General features: G+C 41.6%; 1 protein-coding gene and 1 long non-coding RNA gene across 10 annotated transcripts in view; one reads left to right on the top strand and one right to left on the bottom strand.

Moving 5' to 3' along the window:
- RARB (retinoic acid receptor beta) overlaps positions 1-25,762 on the top strand; it is a 329,638-nt gene that overhangs the window by 282,335 nt on the left and 21,541 nt on the right. For all 9 annotated transcript variants that reach the window (XM_062607210.1, XM_062607213.1, XM_062607211.1 and 6 more), the window contains one exon: positions 24,077-24,237. In XM_062607210.1, the coding sequence (XP_062463194.1) occupies positions 24,077-24,237 (161 nt within the window). The remainder of the gene's footprint in view (positions 1-24,076; positions 24,238-25,762) is intronic.
- The window catches only part of LOC134157824 (uncharacterized), a 308,975-nt gene that overhangs the window by 190,887 nt on the left and 92,326 nt on the right, over positions 1-25,762 (bottom strand). The window lies entirely within an intron of this gene.

A 25,762-nucleotide genomic window follows, 5' to 3' on the forward strand; every position in this document is an offset into this window, starting at 1 on the left:
TAAACCTTATTATGTAAAGGTGCTGCCAAAGCATTTCCCTCTCCCTTCTTTTCTAGAAATCTCTGGTTTGCCCTTTAATGTTTTAAAATATTTAGGTAGAAATCTGGGATTTTTCTTTTTCTAGTTTATTGATATCCCTGTCAAGCATGAAATGTAGCTAAAAATGCGTTCTCAAATCCCTATCTATGGGGTAATGATTCTGAAACCTTCTCAGTTTTGATTGGAATGATTGCAGTAGCAAAAAATCTTTTGTGTAATGATTTACTTGATTGTTGAGGGATTTTACCTCTATCAGGGATGTTCCTGATTTTAGTCAGTCAATTCCAATATAAACACTTCCACATTCTCCTTCCTCTCCTCTCAGAGGAAGTGTTGAGGAGCAGAGAAAGAACCGGGTGCATCTTTAGGACTTCTTTGCAACATTTCCAGCTCCTTTTCATGGAAATCTGAAATTGCTGTTATTGAAAAGGGCCAAGATCAAGTTTCAGCTGGAAGAAGAGCTCTTAAAATTTCCATGATTTCACTGTCTTTGCTGGGTTTTCTAGTTTTCTCGTGTGCCTGAAGTGCACTTATCTACACTTATGTATAGTTTTACTGGAGTGCAGACCATCATGGGGGTAAAGTAGGAGGTAGACTAGATACAAAGATGCACAAAAGTATGAGATTGAAAGAGGTGGATTTTATTATAGGTGTTTGACCACACAGATATCTGTGCACATGAAGCTTTTTTTCATTGATAAAAACAGTATAATGCAGTTTGGAAGAGAAGAAAAAACACTTTTTTCACCTGAGGGCTTGTTGATCTTGAATTCTTAAGGATTTTATTCATGATGTGAAATAGTAATCTTATTAAATGCTGTAACTTCTCACCAGAGTAGGTTTTGGAAATATCAGCAGTATTTCCAACATATTAACCAAAGTTACTTTGGGTAAAGTATAAAGACTTACTGCCTTTTGGATGATGAATTGTTTTCTCCCATAGGGTAGCTGGAGCTTTGCTAGCAGAAGTTAAGGTTTTGGTCTGCCTTTTTCTTTTGGTGAACTGAGTTAAATTGCCCTTTGGCAGTTGCCTTTATCTCAGACCACTGCAGGCACTGAAAGGAGGATAGCAGGTTGGAGGGGGAACAGAGGATACTGGGGAGAAGTGAGGGATGTCCTCTGGCTGCATCTCTGTAGAAGGCATTTGCAAAGGAATAGAGAAATTATTTAAAATGTCATCAGTTTGAATGCAGTGTGTCTTGTCTTCTGGGTTTAAGAACTAAGTCTGAAGTTATTCCATGTTACCCCTTCATAAACAGGAGCTTTTAATCTCTTAAGAGATTTGAAAAACTATTTTCTTATTTCACCTTCTTTCATACATTTCTCGAGGTTTCTACTCCGCTTCTTTAGAAGTTTATGTAAACAAAAGCACATTTATCAGTGGGCTTTTTCTTACCAAATAGAGTTTTTTCTTTTACCCTAGTACCCTATTCACATTTTGGTTTTCTGTCTTCTGTTCCCTTGTAACATGAAAGCCATGAACAAAGGACAGAAAAAAAGTATCAGGGAAGTCTCATAGGGAAACAAGCCTGCAATGCTCAAAGCAGTCCCAAATGGGGGGCAGCTGCAAATAGGAACCTCAAGGTCTGTTCCCAGGAGAAAAGGAGGAGTAAATGCAGAGTTTCAGTATACAGAAGTATCTGCTTAATGCTACTGTTCTGTGTTTATTTGTTCGGTCTTTAAAGGGCATGCAAAAGTACTTGCATATGTGACACTTTTTAAGCTTAATGAGCATTAACACACAATCATCAGAGATAAGATGAGAACTGGCTGCCTAGCCAATGTGATAAGTAAGCTTTATGGATGGAGGTGCAGTGTTTTGGAAGAGAAGAGGTTCTGAGTGCTCCTTGTATGCTTTTATCTTGTTTTAGAGAATGAAGTGAGATAGAAGGAATGCACCACATTTGCATTTCTTTATAGGTTGTTTTGTTCATGCAGGGGAAAAAAGTTATCTTTGACCTCATGTTACTCCCCAGATCTGATCAAGACAGGTCAATAACAAGACTGCCTCCAGGGCAGGAGTAGAGTTATTTGCCTTGTGATGGTATCTGCAAGACCCACTGACACTGGATCCGCCAATGTAGGGACTGTCTTTCACTGTGTAGTCACTGTTGCAAAAGGTTTGTGCTCCAGGTAGACAAAACAAAGGGTGTGAGGGGAAACAACTTAGTGATGACCGTTTTATCATCCTGCAGTGGGGCAAAACACAGCTTGAAACAAAGCCCTGCTGTCTTTCATGGTATCCCTGTCTTTCTGAAACTCCTGAGCTTGTGGCCCTGCAGCCTGACCTGTCCCTAAACACTTGGAGCCAGCTCCTCCATAAGCATTGCCCTGGGTTTTGGATTTGTTGTATGGCTGTCCCACGTCAGTTCATGCATCCACGTGCACCATGCGAGTGCTCCGCGGTGTGTAGGTGCAGCTGATGCTCTTATCCCCACTCCAAACTATTTCTGTCCTCCTTAGCCTTCCAGCCTGTTAATTTTTTTTAATTAATATGTAGACACAAATGGTGATCACACAGGATTTTATTGCTGCTGCTGCTGAAGTAGGAAGGCTACTAAGGCTGACAGTGGCTCATTATGTGATGGAGGGCCTTAGGAAACTAACCTTTGCCCTTCTATTACGTGATCTCTAAGCTGATGTTGAAGCACCATCCTTGGCCTGACCCCAGGTGTCAGCAAGCAGCACACTATTGCCTGGATGCATGGACCTTGGTCCTCGGGAGCTGGAGAGGGGTCACACGTACAGCGCTGCCTTGTGCAATTAAGGGAGAATGCAGGAAGCTGGGCACAGCTCTCGAGCAATAATGGGCTCTTTCAAGCAGGATGCTGGAACATATGCTTTCAAATTGAAACCTGCCCTTAAAACCTAAATTGGGTTTACTGCAGGGTGCAAGCAGGAAGAAACTGGAACTTCCTTCTGCCACAAGTGCTCAGCCTAGCCCAGCAACTCTTCCACTTCAATCCTCTCTTATGAAATTTGCAGGCAGCAAGGACTGTGACTGTGCTTGATGATCTTTGGAGTCCCCCTCAGGCGTACACCCAGCCCACATACCAGGGTCTGATGCAGGAAAGTTTCATCGGCAGTGAGCTCTAATAGGGCAAAATTATAAAGGCACAGAATCATTGTTCCAGATTGCTTCAGTGCACTGAAGTGTAAATCTGCTTACAATTAGCCTCTCTGGAGGGAGGGAGGAAGGGAGGGGATGCGGGGAAATTACCGTGAAGAGAATCCAGTTTTTGTGCTCAGTATTTATTTTAGTTTAGTTTGGTTGGGTTTTTCTTAAACTTGTACAGAAATGTCTGGTACTCTTTATCACAGACTTGAAAGTCTTAGAATACTTGAATGTTCATGCTTCTCGGAACATACGATTGCATTCTGCTCCTGAGTAATAGAATGAATTGATATACTTATTTTAATTCTGGTTTTAAATTGGTAACCAGGAAACAGCAACTTAAAGAACTGTCATATTTGTATTTTTCATCGTATATTCCTGTTTCATTTTCTTTTAGACTCCTTAGTGAAGTGTGTTTCTATCTCCAGTGAGTGTCTAGTCTGCATAGCTGTGTTTGAGAAGTTCATGCAGATTCCGCTGATGTAATTTTAAAGTGTGTTAATTAGATCACATGAAATCTCTGTTCAGAATATTATACTGAGAACTGAACTGCTTTTTATATTTATAGTCAAAAGAAAGCACAGGATTTAAGAAATATTTCTGCTTTGCTATGGGCTAGGTTTTTAACTAGATGCCTAAATACCACACAGTGGCTGGGGGCTTTTTCAGGAGTTCCAGCATAGTTGCCTTGCCTGCTGACTTGACATGCTTTCTCAAGAGGCATGAGCTAAATGTCAGAGTGGAAATCACAACCTCCTGAGTTCTGTGCTGGGACTAACTCCTCTCTCTAAACTCTACAAGCTGATTAGACTGGCTTTCCTATCTTGAGGCGTGAAAATGTTAAGTTTTTTTCACAGGCTGGGGGACCTAGTATTGTTAAGTGCTCTGAAGGTGAAAGATTGTGAAAATACCAATTCTGAAGAGATTGAGTAAATAAATAGTGGGAAAACTATGCCCCAGCCATATAGATCACAGGTTTTTCATTCTGTTCATTAAGGCTGGATATTTATTTTTTCATTCAGTTGCCCATCACATAGGAATGCTTGTATTTATTTTCAGGCTGAGAAGGTGGGAGCTTTTAAAAGTTAATGCCAAATTCTCAGTATCACTGATGGGGAGATGTTTTAAGATGAGAGCAAAGCCAACATGAAGGGTTTCCTGCTACCCGCAGTCTGCCCCCTGGCAGAGATAATGCACACTTTGCAGGGTGGCTGAAAATGGTTTCTATACAATTAAAATTCTCTTGTCGAGAACTGAATTCTACTCTTCTTATTGCACATTGTTTTCCATGGTTAAACAAATATCGCTTGCTTTTCGCACTGGTTTGGTGTCTTCAAAAAAGCCAGTCTGGTTTTCTTTTCTCCTTTCGGGGTCTGCCTCTTTTGTGTGTCAGCCTTTCCCCCTGATTTTGTATGGCTTTCACTTGCCAGCTTTAATGTTTAAAGGAGCAACTTAGATTGAATGTTATTATCCATAATTTACTCTATGTTCTGTGAAGATGGTTATGTAATAGCAATAATTGCATCAACTCACCTAATGAGCTTTCCCTCCAGTGCCATGTACAGCAGATTAATAGCCCATGAATTCATTTGCAGCTCGTTGTGCTTCAGAAAAGTATTTCAGGCAGCAATTAATAAACTGCTAAAGAAAATAACATAAAAAATGATTTTTTTTTATTATGTTCACTCTCCAGCTGAACAATTTATTGGCACCTTTCATGATGCGGCTAAGTAAATTCTCTCCTAATTCTTCAAGCAGAGCATGATTAGTGAACCCTGCTTAACTCAAGACTGTTTGGTAATTAGTCTGATTTTTATATCCTGAAATGTTAGGGAAAAGTATGAATAGTGTCTTAAGGTTCCCTTTTTCTTCTGTTCACTGCCTTTTAGGCATTACGCAAATAGCTGTAACTTTAAACCATAACACACTACTGCTGCAAGTTTATTTTTTCCCCTTTCTTGGGTAGAAAACCCATAATAAGAACTGAAGACCTTGGCCAATAAACAACCCCTGGCACTGTTTCTGCACTGCCTGTTGTCAGCTCCAGAGTCCCATACCTCCCAAGTGGTGGGATGGAGTCCAGAGCAGGGACCTGGGCAGGCTCATGGGTGCTGCTGCCCCATGGGAAGATAAACTAGGGATTGAATGCCACTGGGAAGGCAAATGATGGGAGAAAGCCATGGAGAGAGAAGAGAGATCAGGGAAAGTCCGGTGTTTTGCAGCATGAAAGGGAATTGAACCCAATAGGAGAAGAGCAGCAGTGAGATGCCAGGGCTTTGGCCACCTCAGTAGGGGAGGTGTCAGGGGGAAGGGAGCAACACCATTGCATATGGCCAATATAGCCAGGCTGCCCTAGAATTACTTTTTCCGTGCCTTTTTTGTTGTTTTTGGTTTTGATTGAACATCTTTATCAAGTTTTTAATATTTTACATAATTTCCTTTTCAAAAGAAACAGCTACCTTCCCCACCATCCAAAAGAAACAGTAGGCCTTGGCTTGCCTTTAGAAGTAGTAAAATATGTCTATATTTTAAAACCTTTTCCTCATTTTGGGCTCTTGAGGACTGAGTAAGCATAAAGGGAATTCCTTCAATAACTTCATACAGAGATTGATTACATGTCCTCAGCTGGAAGGTACATTAAGGCTTATTCACTAAGGTACAGCTACCGTGGTGAACTTCCATCGCTCTCTGCTGTCTCTATGACAACATGGATCCTGGCAGAAGTTACCAGGGCTTGTGTGCTCTCTGCAGCCCTTGTCTGCATCCATCAATCCTCGTCCTCGGCAACTGTAAATGTGTGCCTCTCAAGCTTTTGCTTAACAAGGTGTTTTATTAAAGTTGTGACACTTCTAAAGTTACTCTGCTAATCATTTGTACTGCGGTGGCTGACCATGCTTTTAAAGAAATGTGCATTAAGAAAGGCAAAAGTGTCAATAGATATTAGTGGACTTTCTGAACACCACTTGATCTTGTTCCATGGAAGAAATTCAGCTGAATGGCAGAGAATCACTGTACAAGTAACTTTTCTTTCATTATAGATAAAGCCTGGAGGTAACTAAAGCCACTGAAAAGTCTCATGTGTACAGTCTAACTGCTCCTTACACCTGCAGCATGCTCCGAAGAAGTACATGTTAATGGTCAGTGGCTCTAGCTAAGTCCTCAGACTTGACTGAACCCTTTCTTTCTTTAAAAGGAGCACATTTTAATCAGAGCCCATGGAGTGACTAATGCCTGTCAGTTGATGCTAACAGCTTGGGTTTCTGATGGTTTTGCTGTGTGCCACCTTCTCCAGAGGTCTGGCTCTTCCATGAGAGCATTAGTGGCACTGACACAAGTGGAACTTCCCATTTTTTTATTTCATACTTTTGGGATTTTTTAGGGATTGTCAATGTGCTTTCCTCAGTCAGCTTCCCAGTAAAAGGCACATGGGCAGATATCTCTTACAAAGCTGCTTCTTAACATGGATCTGGTTGTTTCTGTAGCCTTTTTCTGTTAATTCCCCCCCCCCCCTTTTGGGTTCGGGGTGTCCATTGGCAAGTAGTAGCAGTAATCTGGATTGTACGTATAAAAACACTGGCTCTATGCATTCATGTTGCCATTGCAGGTAGCCTTTGCCTCTTCTTGAGTGTGTCATTCCAGCCACTTTCATGGCAGGCAAAACCCTGGATTACCCTTTCTGCCTTGTGATGTGCTGGGCAATGCTGCTGTAAGAGCAGAAATCTGGATTGGGAAATCTGGAGATAGATGGGATAGATGGGAAAGATGGGAAATCTGGAGATAGCCTGGCCCTGCTCAGTCCAGGCACTCCAAAGCACAGGGCTGAGACCACACTTGCTTGGTCATGCAGATATAACTGCTGAGACCCCAATCCCATGACCTCAAAAGCTTTGTTTCAGAGCTTGCATTCTTCCTTTATGTACTCAGTTCACTGCTTTGTATTCTTCATTCAGATAATTTTCCTGCTCAGAGGCACAGGCATCTTTGATGCATCTCTTTCTCCTAATTGCCATTGCACCATGTGAGTTGTACTTTCTATACTGGCACCTTGTGGCCTCTTGTGTATTTTGTTTTTTCTCTGTTTGATGCTGGTTTTTATTTTGGGATGTTGATCTGAAGGATGGAGAAATGACGATGAGATAAGTATCAGCCTGGGAACGAGCAAATGGCCAGTGTCCTGAAGCTAAACACGGATTATTTGGTTGTCAGGCCAACCTGAAAATGTTATCTACAGTAGCCAAGGTTCATGAGAAATTCAGTAAATTGTTCCCAAGAGTCCTGGGAAATCTGAACTGCAGCAACTCAAATGTGCCTGAAGGACTTGGTATCAGATGAGGCACATATTTGGTCCTTCCACTTAGAAGAAACATCTTCCTGATGATTTATATCTTCAAACTTACTTCTTTGTTTTCCTGGTGATCACTTACTGGAGATGGTCTTGCATAGAATAGGTGCCTCTGCAGAAGGCAAACAAAACTCATGCTGGCCTCTCAGTGGAAAGCTCTTGTGCTGATGGTGTGGAAGATAGAAAGCAGGCGTTTGGAAACCAGTAAGCTCTCAAAGATGTTTTAGGAAGATTGCTACATAAGTAGATGAGTCCATAAATTTCCCTCTGCTGCTGTCAGGCTCTTATGGCTTGCTTTCATCCATTGTATGAATTGTTAGAGCAGAGGGAGTTTTCCATTGCCATGCCTGTAATAAGCCGGCTGACACATTGCAGCTCCTCCTGCTGGGATGCTGGCCCTAGGACAGTGCTCTAAAAATAGCCTTGATTTACCTGGACATGGTATCACATGCTCAATTTAAATACATCAGAACAGTTAATCTCCAGTTCTTCAACACTCGTGTGGGAAGTGTACAGGATTTTTTAAAGTTAGATGGCATACAAGCAGTGGAAACACCCTTCTATCCTAACTTAAAACACTCAGCTGTGAAATACTATGAAAGGAAAAAGAAAGATTGTAAGGTACTGGGATTTTTAATTTCCTTTGGTCCAAAGTGAACAGAATTGGTTTTGCCCCTTCTCATCTTACTGCAGCACTTGGTTGCATGCTTGCATGTTTCTGAAAGCTCCTACGTTTTTAAATCTAGGTCTTACGAAAAGTCTGCCAGTCAAACAACAGCTTGAAAACTGACTTTAACAAGTTGTAGCACAAAGCTCTACAGGCAGTGCCTGTGGCTGATAGGCACTTAATCAGCTGTGGGATTGGTTCTCAGTGCCGTGCATCCGTGACCAGTTGCTTATTGTTGATATAAACAGATTTGGTAAGTAAATGTTGAGGAAATTATCTGACTTTTGAAGACATTTACCTGAATTTCAGAGCTAAAGCTAAGTGGAATTCTTCCTTTCCCCTGGCAAAAAGTGCAACAGAAAGCAAACATGCTTTTAGTTGGATTACAGGCATGGTTAGTCATCTGACAGACAGTTTTAATGGAGTCAGAAAGACATGCTGGGGAAACATGCTGACCTACTTTTCTTCTTTTACTCTCTTTCTTTTGCTCTTTCTCTCTTTCTCTCAACTTTTAATCAAGTCAGATGTTAATTTTAAAGCTTCCCATAGCTTTTGCTGAAGGAGCTGATTTTGTAATTAATTTATTTACACTTCTGCATGGGGTACAATAGATGGTTTTGGTAACTGAGTTTCATCAGGTTGTTTTCATTTCTGTTCAGAAATTGGGTTACATCTGAGAAACCCATGTTCTTCCCCTTTTCCAGGACAAAGCAATCAGCTCCAAGTTAATGAATGATTTAAGTACAATCCTCTGAGGGAGGACTTTACAACCCATTTAAAATGACAGACTAACAAAGCGTATTCTATTTGTATCATTTTTAATGCATTATATTTTTAAGCATTTTTCATCTTTAAACTTGTGGCAAGAACTGGCAGATAGCATCACGTGTTTGCATTTGGGATTGTTTTTTCCTATGTTAAGTAGGTTGGTGCTCATCGTCAGTGTTCTCTTGGAAGGAGAACTTGGTATTTTTAAACCTGGGAAACTCTTGACCTTAAAACTTCAGAGCCTGAAAAGAAAGCATTGAATCAGAAAACTCAGCAACGTGAGTAGATTAAAACATCATAAACAGAAATACCAAATAGAATGATAAGGCAAAGCTTTTTTCAAAAGCTGGAGGCATCACCTGCAGCTTGTCTTTAGCAACAGGCACACATGCAATTCATCAAATAGCTCAGGGGTGCCAGGTTACTGCCTCTCTGGCAGAGAGATGTGCTTTACTCCCTTGCCAGCAACAGAGTTTTGAAGAAGATGCAGTTAAAGGAATGGGAGAGGTCATTGTTCCTTGACTCACCCTGTGATCCAGTGACACTGTTTTCACCTGCTCTGTTTGCTTCCTATTTTCATCACTAAGTAGGTTTCCCAGTGTCAGTCAGCCCTGGTGCAGTGGGTGGTGCGGCAAATCCTTTGATTCTTCCCATCTCTCCTGAAAAAAAAAATCTGGCTTCCTTGGTTTTAGTTTAACTCCCAACTAGCTGATTACAGTTTGTGTTATGGAAATAGTAGTACAATGTAAGAGAGGTAGAAAAAAATCAAAATTTTCGGGAGTTGCAGGATGTTATGGGGAATAGCAGTACATTTCAATGAATCCACAAGTTACGTGTGCAGTTATGAAGCATAGTACTTTTACTTGAGTTCATAGTTGTGTACTTTTAAGAGAATGTCTCAGTGGCAGAATGAAGATTGAAATTTATTTTTTATCTTTTAAAAAATTAAGTATGTGTTTTGGCTAATGTATGAGAGCTGTTTTCTCTAACTCAAGAATACTGAAATTGGCACAGCCATTTTGCAACCTGGAGGCATCAGCCTAGATGTGCTCTTATGTGATGAGGTGCTGTACAGTGTGTGTTCAGCATCCCTGGCTGCATCATAGCTTTGTGAGCTCTTACATACAAGGAATGTCTTCCCCCATTTTTCTTGCCATAGTACTTCTAGGTGCCCTGTGACACAGTTTATTTTGATTCTAGTGGAGAGACAATGGTGAAGAGACACTCAAAAAGGTGTCACTACTGAAATTTCATCAAGGTGGGGTTTCTTTCTGATACAGAAGAATCGTTGATACTGGAAGACAGAACATCCAATTTAGTGAAGCTTCAGTTGCTCTCTCACAATATTGGTCTGCTTCTGTTGGGCAGGAAGCAAGCCAGGGCTTTTGTAGCTCAAATTAGATGTCTCATAAAGATGGGTGTGGAAATCCAGAGCTTACTGTGTGTTTGGTCTTGTAATCCACGCTGTACAATGCCACACCATCTGGTTATCCCCTTTAAGATCTCAGGGATCAAACCTGTATGGTCCAGATCCCTGTAACAAGTGACATGGAGAACTGTTAGTTTGTAAGATCCTTTTGACAGCATTTTTCTTCAAGAAGGATGCTTGATTTTCCCCTTTCTGTAGTTTGGAAGAGAGCTTCAATGCATACTTTTATTTTTCTCTTTGGAGGCCTTTTCAGGTGAGTGCTGCTACTAAATCAGAACAATTTTAAGTAATTTTAAATTGTACAAATAATTAAAAAGAGAAAAAATAAAAATATGAGGATAGTAGTTACTAAGAAAAAGAAACCCCGTTTTGTTTAACTCCCTCCCATAGCAAAATGAAAAATACACAGGGAGAGAAAAAAATGAGCAGAAATACTTACTGACCAGCCTGATGCAGTGACTGTACAAGGAAAAAAGAAATACTTTATCCATTTAATTCTGCAGAAGGCTTTAATCCTGTTTGTCCTAAAGAGAGAGTCAAAGCCTTTCCTTGGCAATTATTCCTGTTGTTTTCTAAATCAGTTATGGCTATTTCACATGTTTATGAAGACTATTTTTCCTACTAGATTTCAAGCATCGCAAGGTGTGAGCTTATAAAAAAATGTACAGGCACATCAGCTTCCTCCCACAGGGTATACAGTATTAAGCCCCATGTGTTGTGGGGTCTTCTTTCTTGACTGGAGGGATAAGGTGGGGAGATAACCCTATGGCAAATGAACCTTGCAGTAATGAAGGAAGAACATGTAAAAATATTCCCTAGAAAAGAGGGTGTGGGAAGAATGAGGCAATTAAGAAGAATCGCTAGATATTCTGTTTTAACAGTTCATTATATATATTTTTAATGAGTATTTAATCTCTAATGCTATGTGATGGATTAGAAAAGAGGGAAAGTCAGGCCTTTTTCTGTGAATACTTTCATGTTTCCCCTTCAGTAAACATTTTCTCATGGCAAATTGTTTAACGTGAACTGGTTGGAGGTGTTCCAGCACAAGAGAGCTTCACTGAGAAATAACACTGGGTGCAATTCCAAAACGCAGAGTTGTCAGCATCCTGTTCTGCTCAGATTTGCAAAATCTCAGGATGAGTTATGAGGCAGGGTTGTTGGTTCCTGTCTTCCATGCTGTGTGTCCTAGCCCCGCATGGCCTGGGGATCTGGGGCAGTCCTGCAGCTGCTTGGGAGGTAGATGTTCATCGTCACATTCGGGAACTGAATAAATCTCTGCTTTTCAAAATCCACATTTTCAGCCAGTGCTTCCCATGGGGGTTGTAGCTCAGGAGCAATATCCTGAGAGGATGTCATAAAAAGCTTCTGTAAGTATGCCTTGCATCAGCACATGACACAGTCTTGGAGAAGACTACCCTAGCTGAAAGGAGGTACCAAACTTGTGTATTATGAGTTAAGGGCCCAGTCCCATGTTGAAGGACATGAAAGGTTAGTCACTGATATCAATGAGATAAGAAGGGGGTAGAAACCACTAGTAATGCTAGTTAATTGTATGCTGATTAGTCATTTGTAACATCAACTGGGGACCACCATCCTCAGTTAGTTAAGGAACAGCTGTGTGTTGAATTCAGCCTCCTTGCCCAGCTCTTGGCTTCCCTTTCAGATGTCATCTCATGTCCAAGTTGCGTCCTTTGTTTTCATAGAGAAGTCTGGGAAAACTAGGTCAGTTTATCCAAGTAGAAATTATTATTTTATTGAGTTAACTCTGTGATGACCTGCTGCCTGTTTGCCTTCTCAAAATGAACTCCCTTGTGTGCAGTAAGTCTTGCACTGGAAGTTGCAGAGGCCTCAATAATCGCTTTGATTTCAAATGAACAATAAAAAGGCTGCTTTTTTTAGTATCTTGATGTTTTCTGGAAAGAAGCATCTGGCTTTGCTCCTTGTATGGTCACTATATGAGGCTGGTCTGGTGTACTGTGAAAGCGTTTAATGTAAAAAGGTTATGTGCTGGCGTTACTGAGGATATTTAAAAGATCTTATGTAAGAATCAGGATTTGATGCTGCTTGACCCTGTCTGGCAGAATTACCCAGTCCTTTAAGCCAGTCCTGCAGTTACTAGCATACCTTATTTCTAAATAATCTGGTCCATTTACTCCTGCTGTTTCAGAACTTAAGCTGCAGACAAGAAAGCCATTTTTTTCTTTTTTAAATGAAAGAGTAATTGGAATATATTTTAAAGAACTTCTTTGGCATTGTACATAAAAGATCAAATATATCAAAATAGACAGTCTGATAATTAGGTGCAGGCTTGTGGAGTGATTCTTGTCATAACAGGAATGCTGAAACAGGTGAGGTTGCTGCAGGTGTGTTAGGGGAATTCGACCCTGTGATGCCATGATGCTTCTGCTGCTACATAAAGGAGGAGCACAGATGTGTGGAGAGTCTGCATTAACAGATGAAAAGCAGTACTTCTGTGTGTGGATTATGGATGGCGTAGTATTTATTAAACACACAAGCAACAGCCTTTGTCTCCCAGGCACTTTTTGCTTTGAAGAGTCACGTTAAAGCCTGCTGCTGTCCCAGGCACAGAGATCCAAGGCATGAGCTGAGGCTTCAACTGCTGCAGGTTAAGCCCCGCAGGAGCTCAGCACCAAGTGAAGCCATGCACGGACAGAAAGGGACATCCTGCCTGGCAAAAAACCTGGGTGGCAAAGGCATTTCAATTGCCTCAGCTCACAGGTGGAGCGTTTTGGTGTGGGCAGTGAGACACTAAAGCTGTGTCAGAGGCCAGCTTCAGCAGAGCTTTTATGGGAATCCGGTGATGTTGCCAGCTTTGCACTACCAGAGCATGCTGGCTGGCTTGTCTTGGCCTTCCCAAAATCCTGTGGATGGACTTCACTCCTTTCTTTCTCCTTATGTTAGTTGGGGGGGGGGGGGGCGGAAGGAGCAAGGGAGGAGAAGGACCATGTAATTAGAAAAACCAAAACCCAAAACAAAATGATGAGCAAATTTGCTGATTGTTTAACAGCAGGATAAAATGCAGCAAGATGCAGTATTACTGCTTCTTGTTTTACCATTTGATGAAACCCTTCTTTTAGTATTATGGCAAATCAGCTTTAGTGACAGCCACTGTTAATTACAAAATCTGGCCCAGCTGCACTCCAAGTCCATAGCAAGTGCAGCTCATGCTCACCAGCTGTGTTGGACAGCGCATCAGTATGAGGCTTAAAGTCAATTTTTTGGTGCTTAGGTCCACCTAACGTAATACAGTTCTGGGCAGGGAGGTTGAGTATGGCTGTGGAGCCACACACACTGTATCCCCCCTGCCCACCACCAGCCCTGGCACCTTGAGAGCTGGAAATAACCTCCTGATCTTTATTTTATTTATTATTTTTAGTAGGAGGAGTATCAACAAGCCTTTGCTCTTAGGAAGGAATTTGTGCAAGTTCATAATAGCATGTCTTCTATGTTAGCTTCAGAGGAATAGGTAAATAGTAGCTGAGCTATTACTTTGCTTTTATTATCCCTGCCCTAGCGGGAGGCCAGGGCTGCAAGCTGCCAGGGCTGTAACGCAGGCTAATGCTGAGATTCAAGACTATGGCTCCCTTTCTTAAGATATGCCGGGAACAACTGTTCCTCCGCCTGCATGAGCTCAGTTTACGGTTGCAGGAGGCAATGTGTTCTTTGTGCTTGATGAAGTACACCGTACACGCAGGCCTCTTCATATGTGTTGTCAGTTGGCAGCTCTCTCACTAGATGCACCTTTACACAATTGCACAAGGCACCAAGAGGTACAAATGTGAAATTTAGCCTTGGGGGCAAAACAAAGAAATGAAACCTGGGTATGAATGCAGTGTTACCCATCTGCAGGTACAGATATTACAGCTGATCTCCCACTACGCTACTGTAGTTTTACACTAATGGGACTCTGCTGCAATCGGTGGAGTAGCACCACTGCAAGGGAAAAACAGCAGTGGTGATAAGTTGAGGCTGTTATTTTTAATTCTGGGAGATAATGTAGGGTCGAACCCTGTTTAGAAACTGCATTCGCTGCATGAAACCTGAACTTCTGCTCTTCCTTCTGGGGAGCCATTGCCCTGGGGACTGAGCAGCCATGTGCAAGCAAGGGGAAGAGGTGTTCCAGCACACCTCCTTTGTAGCTTTTCTGTTTGTTGTCCCATAAAGTCATATGCAATCAATTTGTCCCATAGGTGAGACTCATGTTTCACTGAATGAATATGCTTATTATGGAAAGCTGTTGTTTTGAAGGAGTCTGTTAATGGCATTGCCAGGAAAGAGGTTGCGATTTGTCATGGTAGGTAGCTTTCCAGTTCAAGTCATGTTCTTTTCCTCTGTGTGTGTTAGGATGAGAAACAGCTGCAACAGATTGAAGTATACAAAGTGTTGCTGTCAGGCCAGGCAGCATGCAGGAACAGAGAGCAGTGTCTGGTCTTAGCTTACAGCCATGCACTTCCCTGGCCATCAGTGGTCCTAGATAATGCCCAGCAAATTGAATTGATGACTTTGGATAACCTCAGCGTCTCCCAGTTGCAAGGCATTGTACTACCATGACTGTCTCCTGAGAGAAATTAATGTAGTATCTGTAGATGAGTAGACTGATTCACCTTTTGGTGACCCTGGAGAGAAAGGTCAGGGTCAGGATATTTTTGCCTATAATCATTTATCCATAGAGAGTTAGTGTACCAGGCTTCAAGATTGTAGCTCAAAAGGGCAGTTGTTTTGAGAAGGTAGCTCGAAAGGGCACTTCAACAGCTAAAATCAAATGAGACATTTAATAGCCTTTTAGTGATTTCTGACTGAAAGTTCAGAGTTTGAAATTTAGGGATTTTTTTCTTTGCCCAGCCTGTGGTAAAACAAATGCACTATCTCTTAATAGGAATTTAATTTCAGGTTGAGTATTGAAGTGGTTTTCAACCGCGGCGTGTGCACTTGTTCACTTCAGCTGTAAGGAAGAGAGAGAATAATCACATTGTGTTTGTGGTCTTGTGTATTTTTAGCTAATGTGTTAAGACACTGCAATTCCAGAAGAGCCATCCTCCTGTTCCCCTGAGTGTTTCAGTTTAACCAGCTGTATGCAGAATTTTATCTAAACTGCTGCGGAAGTTACTAGTAAATCCACTGGGATTTTGACAGCCGTAGCAGTAGATGTTAAGTACCATACTTTGAGGGTTTTAGTTTCATGGGAATTCTGCTGTAGGCTGGCACTTCTCAGTGATACCTGCTGAAGCCCTGTGAGTTTGTGAATCTCCAAAGGTGGAGGGATTAATTCGCAAAGCTCCTTCCCATTCCTGTACTGAGCAGGGAAAGGGGTGACTGGCAATATCCACTGATATAATATCCGCTGTGATGCTATTACTCTGCAAACCTGTTGCAGATGGCATGCTAGAGCTTAATAAAAATTGTGCATTTTACATTTAGAGTAAAAAGTGACTGATTTCATGCAGAATACTGAGAGCAATGGCGGACATGAACAAGGAGGGCATGACAGATGTGTAGATTAATGCAACAGCAGCACAAGGTGCACAGGGATATTGTGGGACCTGCCTGTGGACCTTCCATCTCGTAGATGGGAATTTCTAGCTCTGTTAAGTAACTTGAGGTGATGCCTATGTGAAATACAGGTGGATATATGTCAGTGAGTAAATTTTGGCATAGTCAGTGGTTATGGCTAGGCTATTTCCATTGCAGATATGCTGGTGGGCCTTCATGGGAAATGTTAGTGATTTATTCTGCCTGCAATTGTTCATGCTAAACAACCTTCAGTAGCTCTTTAAGCTGATAACAGTATGTGGATTATCCTATTTCATACTGGCAATTAATTGATGATATTAAAGCACTCTGAAAATGGAAATTGCAGGGCAAATGCCTTTTAAACTGTTTATCATTAAATGTGTAATGCAATCTGCTGACTTTGATTGCAATATGTAGGGAGATAGTAAGGGAATCTTTCAGGCCCTGGTATAGATACTGCACCCTTTACATCCTCACTCTGACTCAACTGCTTCTCTTGTTGTATCTTCTGCCTGCCCATATCCACGTGCTCCAAAGCATGCTTTCTTCTAGTTTTGTTTCACTTGTTTGCAGTCCTCTTGTTTCTGCAACTTCTTAATTTCTTATTTGTCCTTAGTACCTTAGGGTGTTTTCATTTGCATTTCTGGAGTCATGACTTTTATTCTTTGGGCAGTTGTTACTGTGTTTGTCATGTTCTGCAGAACTTGAACCAGTCCTGAAATACTATAGCCAATGTAAAGGTAGACATTAGCGGTATATTCATACACATTGAAACAGTTTATAGGCTTTTGGATTTGTTTCTTTGTGGAGTTTTTTGTGTTGTTTTTTGTTTTTTCATGCTGAAGCACTGTATGGGAGCTTCTGCAACATTCATGCCAAATATGCCTTTAGGACTAATATTTTGCCTTCAGCAGCAGTTCCAGGTCTTGGATTGGCAGTTCTAGATATCCAAATTATGATAGCTGCTGGTTGTGTTTCTGGATGTCTAAAAAAGAAAAAAAAAATTTGTCTTAAATGATGAATGAAAGTGAAATACTAAAAATAATATAAAATAATTTTTAAAAAATTATTATCATACCTTTCAGCTATCTTCAAGTGGTATTTTTCTCAGCCTGTTGTTTTGCATTGGCTTTCCAGTTTTGGTCCTATATCTGAGTTCAGTTGGTATTGTTTTCCTTCAAGGGACTAGAAACTCCTTTTTTGCTCATTCCATCTACTAATATTTCAGGGATGTGACAGCAGCAGGTACCAAATTTCATGTCAAAAATAGAATTTTCAGAGTGGTGAAATCCTTGAAACCACAGATAAGTTTCAGGCCAGTTAAATAAAGCTTTAGAGCATCCATTTGTATCATTCCTTCATATAATGAAACCTGTTCTTATAACTCAGTTCTTGATATATTAACCCTGCAGTTATCCTTATACATAAATGGGAGATATGTTGCTTTCGTTGGTGATAATAGAATATAACTATATAAATCCCCTGTGCATAATGGAAAAATAGAAGCCCTTAGGCTATAGGTATCAAAGGTCTCCCGTATACTTACAATAGCCTAAGAAGGTTATTTTGGAGGCATAGGTAATTACTCACAGACTCTCTATAGCCAGTGATTCATTGTTCACTACTGAAACATTTCTAAATGAATTATGTTTTAAACAAGCAAATCCTTGGCCTTCTCTTTTTATTTTGGGGGGATGGGGGAAGAGAACTGAAGGGACACAAAATTCCAACATTTTCTGCATTAAAATACACTGCCTGCTAGTTAAAAGGTCCCTGGTATTTGAACCAATTTAAATGTGCTGTCGTGCTTCTTGCTATTTTGATTCCCTGAATGTTTATTTCTGAATTTCGCATTTTGATGAAAACATTACTGTTGTCATTAATTTGATATTTAGAAAAGACTGTGGATACGAGAGCTCAGTGCAATGAATAAACCAGTTGGAGTTAACTGTCCCTGGGGATAGAATTCAATCACTGTTGTAGAAGAGGGTGACATTTAAAAAAAGAAACTCAGAAGAAAATGTCATGCTTAAAAAATTAGATTTAAACGCACTAGCTCCTGATTGATTTTTATTGCACTCAGATGGATACACTGATTGATTATCAGCCGTACAAATGTTTCGTACCTTTCTCACTTCTCTAATAATCAGAACAATCTAATTTTCAATGTCATTTAAGTTACCATATTCAAGGTTATAATAGATCATATTTCTAATAAAACATAGCAATTATGTAATGAATAATACAAAGCTTCAAGGCAGAGTTCAGATTCACCTTTGTCAGAAAAAAAGCGTAATAGAAATACCACCAATGGGTGAAGAGCCAGCATATATGAAGGCAACCAACAGGACAATGTCCTCTGGATTTGTGGTGTTTTCCCCCGTTGTTGAACTGAGGTACTTGGAGCTTTGGTCGGGGCACATTTGCCATAGATGCACCTTATTTCTCAATAGGAAAACAGGGGTGGGCTTGAATTCTGTAATACGTGAGCACGCTCTGTGCCTGGGGATAAATGATAGCGTGCCAGGTGCTTATGAAATTTCTTCAGTGATTGTTTCTCTGTGCTCCCTGTTCATTTTGGTACGTGTCTGTAGAGAGATACTATCTCACTTAACTCGAGATGTTTTCTTGTAGCAATTGTACCCGACAGCTGACATGCTTGATTTCTCTGAATCAGCTACAAAATATGCAGGTTTCAATGTGTTTTGGTTTTCTGCTTGACATCCATTACATAACTGTGTACTTGTTTCTGGGTTTGTCCATTAGAAACGAGAGTTCTGTGTTTGAAACGTGCTCTGCCTCCAATTGTTCTCCATGTGTCAAAGCTCAGTTTTGGCATGGGAATTTGTTTTAACATAGTTTCCTGTTCTTCTTAAAGACTGAGCAGTCTTGCCTAAAAGAAAACATTATTTCATCTGGAAATCATGACGTAGGAAAGCCAATCTATTTATAACTACCTGGAGTTCTGCATATTTTAATGCTGTGTTTGGCTTCTGATTGCACTGCTGTTAAAACATGAACAGAAGTCTTGCCTTTCTGAATGGATTGTTTTGTCAAGCATGACTGTGTTGCTTTAAAGGTGGTCATTTTGTTTCTTATGCTGGAGCTGCGGAAATCAACCTCCTTGTGGTCCTTCATCTCTCTGCCTGCTTCCACCAGGTCTAGGGCATGGGAGCTGTGAGGGATATGCAGCTGGGTGCTGGCTTTGTCCATTGGGTTGGAGAGCCTCATTCATCAGCAGCGGTGGGGGTGTTAAGTCTCCCTCGGTTTGAGGCTTTCCAGGGTGACTGTTGTGAAAGACATCCTTATGGACTGCCAGCCATTACCATGAGTACAGTTTATTGAAGGGTGATGGGGAGAAGGGTGACGTGTGGTATGTGCACGGCGTTTATCTTGACGGATCAAACTTGGCAGTGGCAATATGTAAGTGTTTTGCTTATTTGACTGAAATTGTCCACAGCTGCTGACTCCTACCAGAATTAGAAATTTTTAACAGCTGCCACTGGAATTGGAGAAACAAAGGAGCTGTGCAAGACTTGTGGGTTTCCACCCTAGCAAGCACCTTGGTGCTCCTGGAAGCCCTGAGTGCAGTGCTGAGCATCAGCCTCTTCGCCCACGTGTGATACAGTTTGCCTGCAGTCTGGGCCAGCCCCAGCTGCCTGGTATTTGGCAAGGGAAAGATGGCTTCCCGAGGTGCAGGAGAGCAGGTAGGAGGGCGAGCCTCAGCCCAGAGGGGAGAGTTGGCAGGTCTCTGCCAATCCCACCTCAGCTCACCTCCAATTTCTCTTCTCACCAGTGTTTGTGAACAAAAGGAGTCTTTTTGAAAACCTACTTTGCACCCAGCACTGTGCAATTTCTGACTTGCTCTGTGTGCTTGATGGTGCTTTTGAGGCTTGTAGCTTAACAAGTAACTTCCAAAATATTTAGGGACAAGAGAAGTGTGGTTTTACAGGAATGCAAACTAACTGGAAACACTGGTAGTTGTTGCTACAGGAACCAAACCAGTTAACTAGTACACAGAGCTCTTCAAAGGTCATGGGGATCTCCAGGAGGCAAAACTGTAATGATAGCATTTCAAGTCATGAATTTATAGGTGATTAATCATTATAATATATGAAAGATGCTGTTTAACTCTCTTCTGGGAATCTGGGGAAGCACAGATTGTGCAAGTAAATGGAAAACCACATTGCAAGCTGCAAATTCTTCTCCCCTGGACACGTTCATGCCACCTTTGACAATGGGGAGTGCAAACATTTGCTGTTCCATAGTTTTACTTGATTATCTAGAAACTGCCTAAATCTCTCAGGCTGGATCCCAGACTCTTCTTAGGACAAGCGGTGACTAGGTTTGGTGGACCTGAAGGGTTTGCGTTTAAGACTGGACGATTCCAACATTACAACATGCTTGAAACGATCCCACTCAAGCAGGAGAATTGCTGCGCGATTGCTAAATGAGAGTGCTAGGGTCCTCGGAGCACTCGGAGCTTGTGTCTTTCCTGTAGTTTTATTTGCAGCAGGCCCTGCTCTTGAAGAATGCATCCTTCCCTCCTGCAGCTTCTGTGCCCTTGCCCATTGCTTCGAGCAGAAGAAGGAAATTGTGTCTGAGGCTAAGGAAAGCAGTGGCAAACCTGGGGTGAGGATAACTGATTGGATGGGTCAAGAGATGCTGTTACCATCATGTCAGGGGAATGAACGTAGGAGGGTACAGACTGGTCCTTAAAACTAAGGCAACAGAAAATGCCTTTACCAGCTCACTAAGGCAGCTGCCTCGGTGTAGAAGTGCAAGTCCTGGTGTGTGTGTGTGTGTGTGTATGTTGAGGGGACAGGGCAGCTGTCATGGGAAGATGGATTGGAGCAGATGTGCTCAGACATGGGCGTGCATCGCTCAGTCATCGAAGCAGCACCAAGACGTGGCTTCCTCATGTATCAAGATACACCTTTCTTTCATACCCTTTCCCCACCCCTTATTTGTTTTCTTAGGTTTTTTAACTTCAGTATTTCTCACACGGGAAGGGAGCTTCCACACTGTCCCCTGTCGGGAACTCCTAAATAATGCAGCCATCGAGTCAGATTTTAGTGCACAAGTAATGAAGTTCATAACCTGAGTTTTCTACAGGCACATTAACTGTGACACAGATTCATGACTGGCGTAGCATCATTAAAAGGCATTGAAATTGTATTGGGGATTGATGTCATCATATGCGTGTAAAGATCAAGATACAAAAAGGTGTGATTTATGTAATATAACCATAAACTGTAATCCAAAACCCTTCTCACATGTGGTGTGACAGTTCCTGTTCCCGGACCTGTGATGGTTTTTAAAGTTACTGGGTAAATGTGTATGTTTATATGTTTTTATTTAACTCTCTTAAACGTATCCTAATGCATAACGGTTCAGCGTTGCTGAAATTCTTTATTTTTGGAGCCCGAGTATTATATGTCAGCACTTTATTATGTTATCCTTCAGGGAATATAGAAACCCTGCCACGTCTGATACAGCTTTATCAAAGGCAAATGTAGGAAATAGAAAAAGTATACATAAAGCAGAAAGAGAAATGTTAATCAGGTTTTTTTCATTAAAAAGGCTGTTGGAATCATAGAAAGAAAGTACTGATGAACAGAAACTGTCCTTAGTTTTCAGGATGTATTAATTCTCCCCTTCCTGCCCTTTATAGTGATTTGCACCCGAAAAGAAATTGGACAGAGCTGGGCCAATTTGGTGATGTGGATTGACCAGCAGCTGTCCCTTTGGTGGCCTTTGGAGGCAAAGAGACTTCAGGTACAGCTGCAGTGGGAGCTGTGCCGGGGTAGCACAGGAGCACAGCACAGTTCCTAATGGAGTCATCTCCTGGCCTCTGGGAGCTCTTGGCAGCTGCTCTGAAGCTTGCCTAAATTATATCTTTGTCTTCCACAAAGAGTTCAAAGCTCTTGAGCAAAGTAGCTACTGAGGCCTCCTGTTTGGCAAATTTGTCAATCAGCTCGTAGAGCTATAAGTAAATGGGGAGTTATTACAAAGGCTTATTGTGCTTTGCGGTTGTGTAGGAGTTAACAGAGTTTTGTAAGGAGCTCTTTTATCTCCCAAGTGCGGCAGCGATCGGGATTTACTTCTGAAGTGCACTGGTTGTTTGGAGTACTCAGAACTCACGTGTTGGTCCTGGATGTTTTTTAAGTGCAAGAGACCGTACTTGCGCTTTGCCATGGGGTCCAGCAAATAAATCAGGGCACTGGCTTTAGGGTCTGTAAAAGGAAGAGAGGACTCCAACCTACCCCCCCTAAACTTCATGGTACTGGTGACGTTGAACCTTAACAAAAAGGTACCTTTTCAGGCTACATTTCCTGGCCTTCTTTGAGTCTGTGTTACTCCAGACACCAGAATTGATGGTATTTGAGGTTAGGCTTTAATCCATTGGGATTCCCAACATCCCAGCCCTGATCCAGCAAAGCACATAACTGCTGCAGTGCAAGTCTGTTCACACAGTTAAAGTCAAGTTCATCCTTAACATATCTGCTGGGTGAAGGTCAGAGTTCTCTCAGTTGCAAAGTCAAACCTTTAGTGGGAAAATTAGAACTGTTCATCCCATACAGTATGTGCCTAATAGTCTCATGAAGGAACAGCAATATTCACTGCATCTACCCCTTGGTTTCTGTTGCACGTATTACGTTATTTCTGTAGTTCCCTGGTTTTGCTGGTTTCCCACCCCACCATTTTCCAAAGCCACTTCATTTTCTCTCAGAAAAGACACCCAGAGGAAAATGAATCCGACTGTGTCATTTGTTCTCAAACAGATAGTGTAGGTGAGACTGGATTGACACCTCTTCCTCCTGAAGCGTTCACTATTTCTCTGCCCTTTTTGATCCTTTGTGGTTCATAGGTGTGTAGGAAGCAACCACAGAAGATGTAGAAATGGGCCTGGAGAACCCACAGGGAAAAAGAGCTGGCATGGAGATGGCTCCGGGCATCTGCAGATTTTACTGTGTACATAGGTACAGATAAATGTTCCTCTTTCTGGAGCAGGACAGTACTAATGAGAATCAGCAGATCTTTGGCCATCCAAAATCCCTGTGCCAAACCCACCAGCTTCACCCTCAGGGTCTAGGGCTTTGTCTTAAATATAAGGTTTTGAACATGAGTGAATGTTAGGATTGGTTTTATTTGTCCAATAACATTTAGTCTTTGGGGTGTTCAATATTGACATGGAGTCTTTGGGGAGAGTGATTGATTTTACTTAGCTTTGTTGTAGAGCCTTATGCATCTGGTTACACTTAAGACATTAGATTTGGCTAACAAGAAGTCTCTTGATAAAATTCACAAATGCTGGCAATACTGCAGACATAGACTTATCTCCTGGGCACGTTTTGTAAAATTAAGCTATTTTCATTAAAAGAACAAAGACTAGCATGGTGATGGAGCAGCTGTCATATTTTATTACAAAACACAAATATGTGGGAAATCAGTTACAGCACAAGTGCTGCACAATGCATATTTCCAGTAATCCCTCACAGGCAGCGGAAGGTAGAAGGCTGATCTGAGTGCAGGAGCAGATGGCATGCAACTTTAGATAGCTTCACTGCCATTTTTACTCTTTCAAGTGTTTGTGCTTCTCCTTTGATCTTCAGATCTGGAGTTTAATATGTTTCATCTTCTTTCATTTACTGTTTTCACATTTAACTTTCCCTTTAAATAACTTCTGCTTGGTGGGGTTTGTATTAGTTTTGTATGGGTTTTGTTATTGCCCATACTGAGAAATTTAAGAAGAAAGACAGTTGCTGTCTTTTTTTAGTGGTATTCATATCCCATAATATAATGGTTGCATCACTGCAGAGAACTTTGCCATTTACCATGCACAGCTGTAATGATACAATGAAAAGATACCACCTCACAAAGTTACTGAGACACAGTGCATACAAAGTGAAGTAGATTTTCTGGGAAAGTAGATACTAGGGGAGTGTGATGGCACACCCGCAACAAGCACCTATGGAAGTTTGGTTTCATCATTACCCATTCAGTTCTTACAGTTAAGTAATTAATCTTGCATTAGTATTCTCTGTGCATATAACTTTTTTTTCTCCACTTAATTTATGTTTAAAATAAAAGCATTTTACAGTGTTTTGAACTAGAGCAGCAAAAGCAGATGGAGTGATACGAATAACAACGTGATCTGTGTCTCTGCTTTTTCTGTAGCTGTCAGAAATGATAGGAACAAAAAGAAGAAGGAACCTTCAAAGCAGGACTCCACAGAAAACTATGAAATGACAGCAGAGTTGGATGATCTCACTGAGAAGATACGAAAAGCTCACCAGGAAACCTTCCCCTCACTCTGCCAGCTGGGAAAATATACTACAGTAAGTCTGGCTTGTGCCACATACATTCTGGATGATGCAGGTTTTGCATTAGAGGCTTCAGGTGTTTTAAATAAAAACAGATGCAGAAGTAGATGCAATCCTTGCATCTCCTTGGCCATGAGAAAACACAGGTATGTATGCAAACGCTTGCTGAAGAAGAAAAATTGGATTTAACTAAGCATTACCTAGCGGTATTGTAAGAGACTGTCTGAAGGATTAATCCAGCCAAGAGACAAGCTTGGAGTCCATGAGTCAGTTACATGCCATCATTCATTAGAAATTTGTTGGCTTGTAACGGCGTGACCTCTGCTTGTGCGTCAGCAGATTACAGCTTTGCAGGTGTAGGGAGTTCTTAAATGCTAGTGGATTAGTGGTGACGGTCCCAAAGCTACCAAGGTCAAGGAAAATACTAAATGTGTAAATAAACCAGTTTCCAAAATACCACAGAGCAGAAAAGCTTCTGCTGCTTTTAGAAATGAAAAATCAGTCCTCTTCCTCAAGAAGTTCAATACTGTGGGGATTTCTTCAGAGGATGAGCCAGGGAAATAATTTTTTTCTATGCATGTATATGTTGCTAAATACATGGAAGATCAGTGATAGTAATTGATTTTAGAAAGGAAATTCAGTGTCAAGTTTGCAAATGCCGTTATAAAAGAGATGCTAAAAAATAACTGCTAGGTAATGCTCAGTGTCTTGTCAGTAGAAGAATGACTTTGCTGGGTCTGGTCTTGCTGTCAGCTGTAGCAGCACTGTGTTTCAGAGGGATGTACAGAAGGTCCTGAAGTAGTTGAGCCTGCACTCTGGCTGCCAAGATCAGGAGTACAGGAGTGTTATGGCTGGGGCAAGGAGACATCTGCCTCCAGTCCTAGCTGGAGATCCTGGACTAGCCCCAGAAAACAGGTGAAATACCTCTATCACTGGATTACTCTCTGTTTTGAGTAAGTGCTCTGCTACTGAAACAAGCATTAGATTTCTCAAAGAGTGACCTGGGCAGTTCCCTGTGTGGCACTGATACTCAGCACATTTAATTTCAAGACTCACATAAAATGGTTAGTAGTGGGGAAGGCATCTGTCCTCCGCGTGCTTCTCTGGTGCTAGCCCTGCTCCTGTGAGATGTAGTCAAAACATCAGTGTAGGTGCTGGTAAATATTGCACAGGCAGGCCCTGAGGGACTAGCACAGCGTGCAAGGCTGAAAGCTTGAAAGCAGCCACGTTGTGACATAACTGTAGGCAAAGCTGGAGATGATGGCATCCATAGTGTGTCTTTCAAAGGAAATTCCTGGGTTAATGCCCTCTACCCCTCCTCTCAGCACGTGCGGTTGCATCCTCATCTTGGAGTGAATATAATCTTCCAAACAGGCTCTCACACTCCTGCAAATGCAAAACCATTTCTGGACAAGTATGAAAAACATCTCCCCAGTTCAAAGGCTGAGCTTATGCATTGTAGGCGAGGTGGTCATATGCCTGCAGCTGGGACTCATAGCCAGGCTGGTATTTGTGCCAGAGTTTATGGCTCACAGGCTGC

Source organism: Pezoporus occidentalis, unplaced genomic scaffold (genome assembly GCF_034315485.1).
Source record: "Pezoporus occidentalis ecotype Australia unplaced genomic scaffold, CSIRO_AGI_Poc_V1 ctg120, whole genome shotgun sequence".
NCBI classification, from domain to species: domain Eukaryota; kingdom Metazoa; phylum Chordata; class Aves; order Psittaciformes; family Psittacidae; genus Pezoporus; species Pezoporus occidentalis.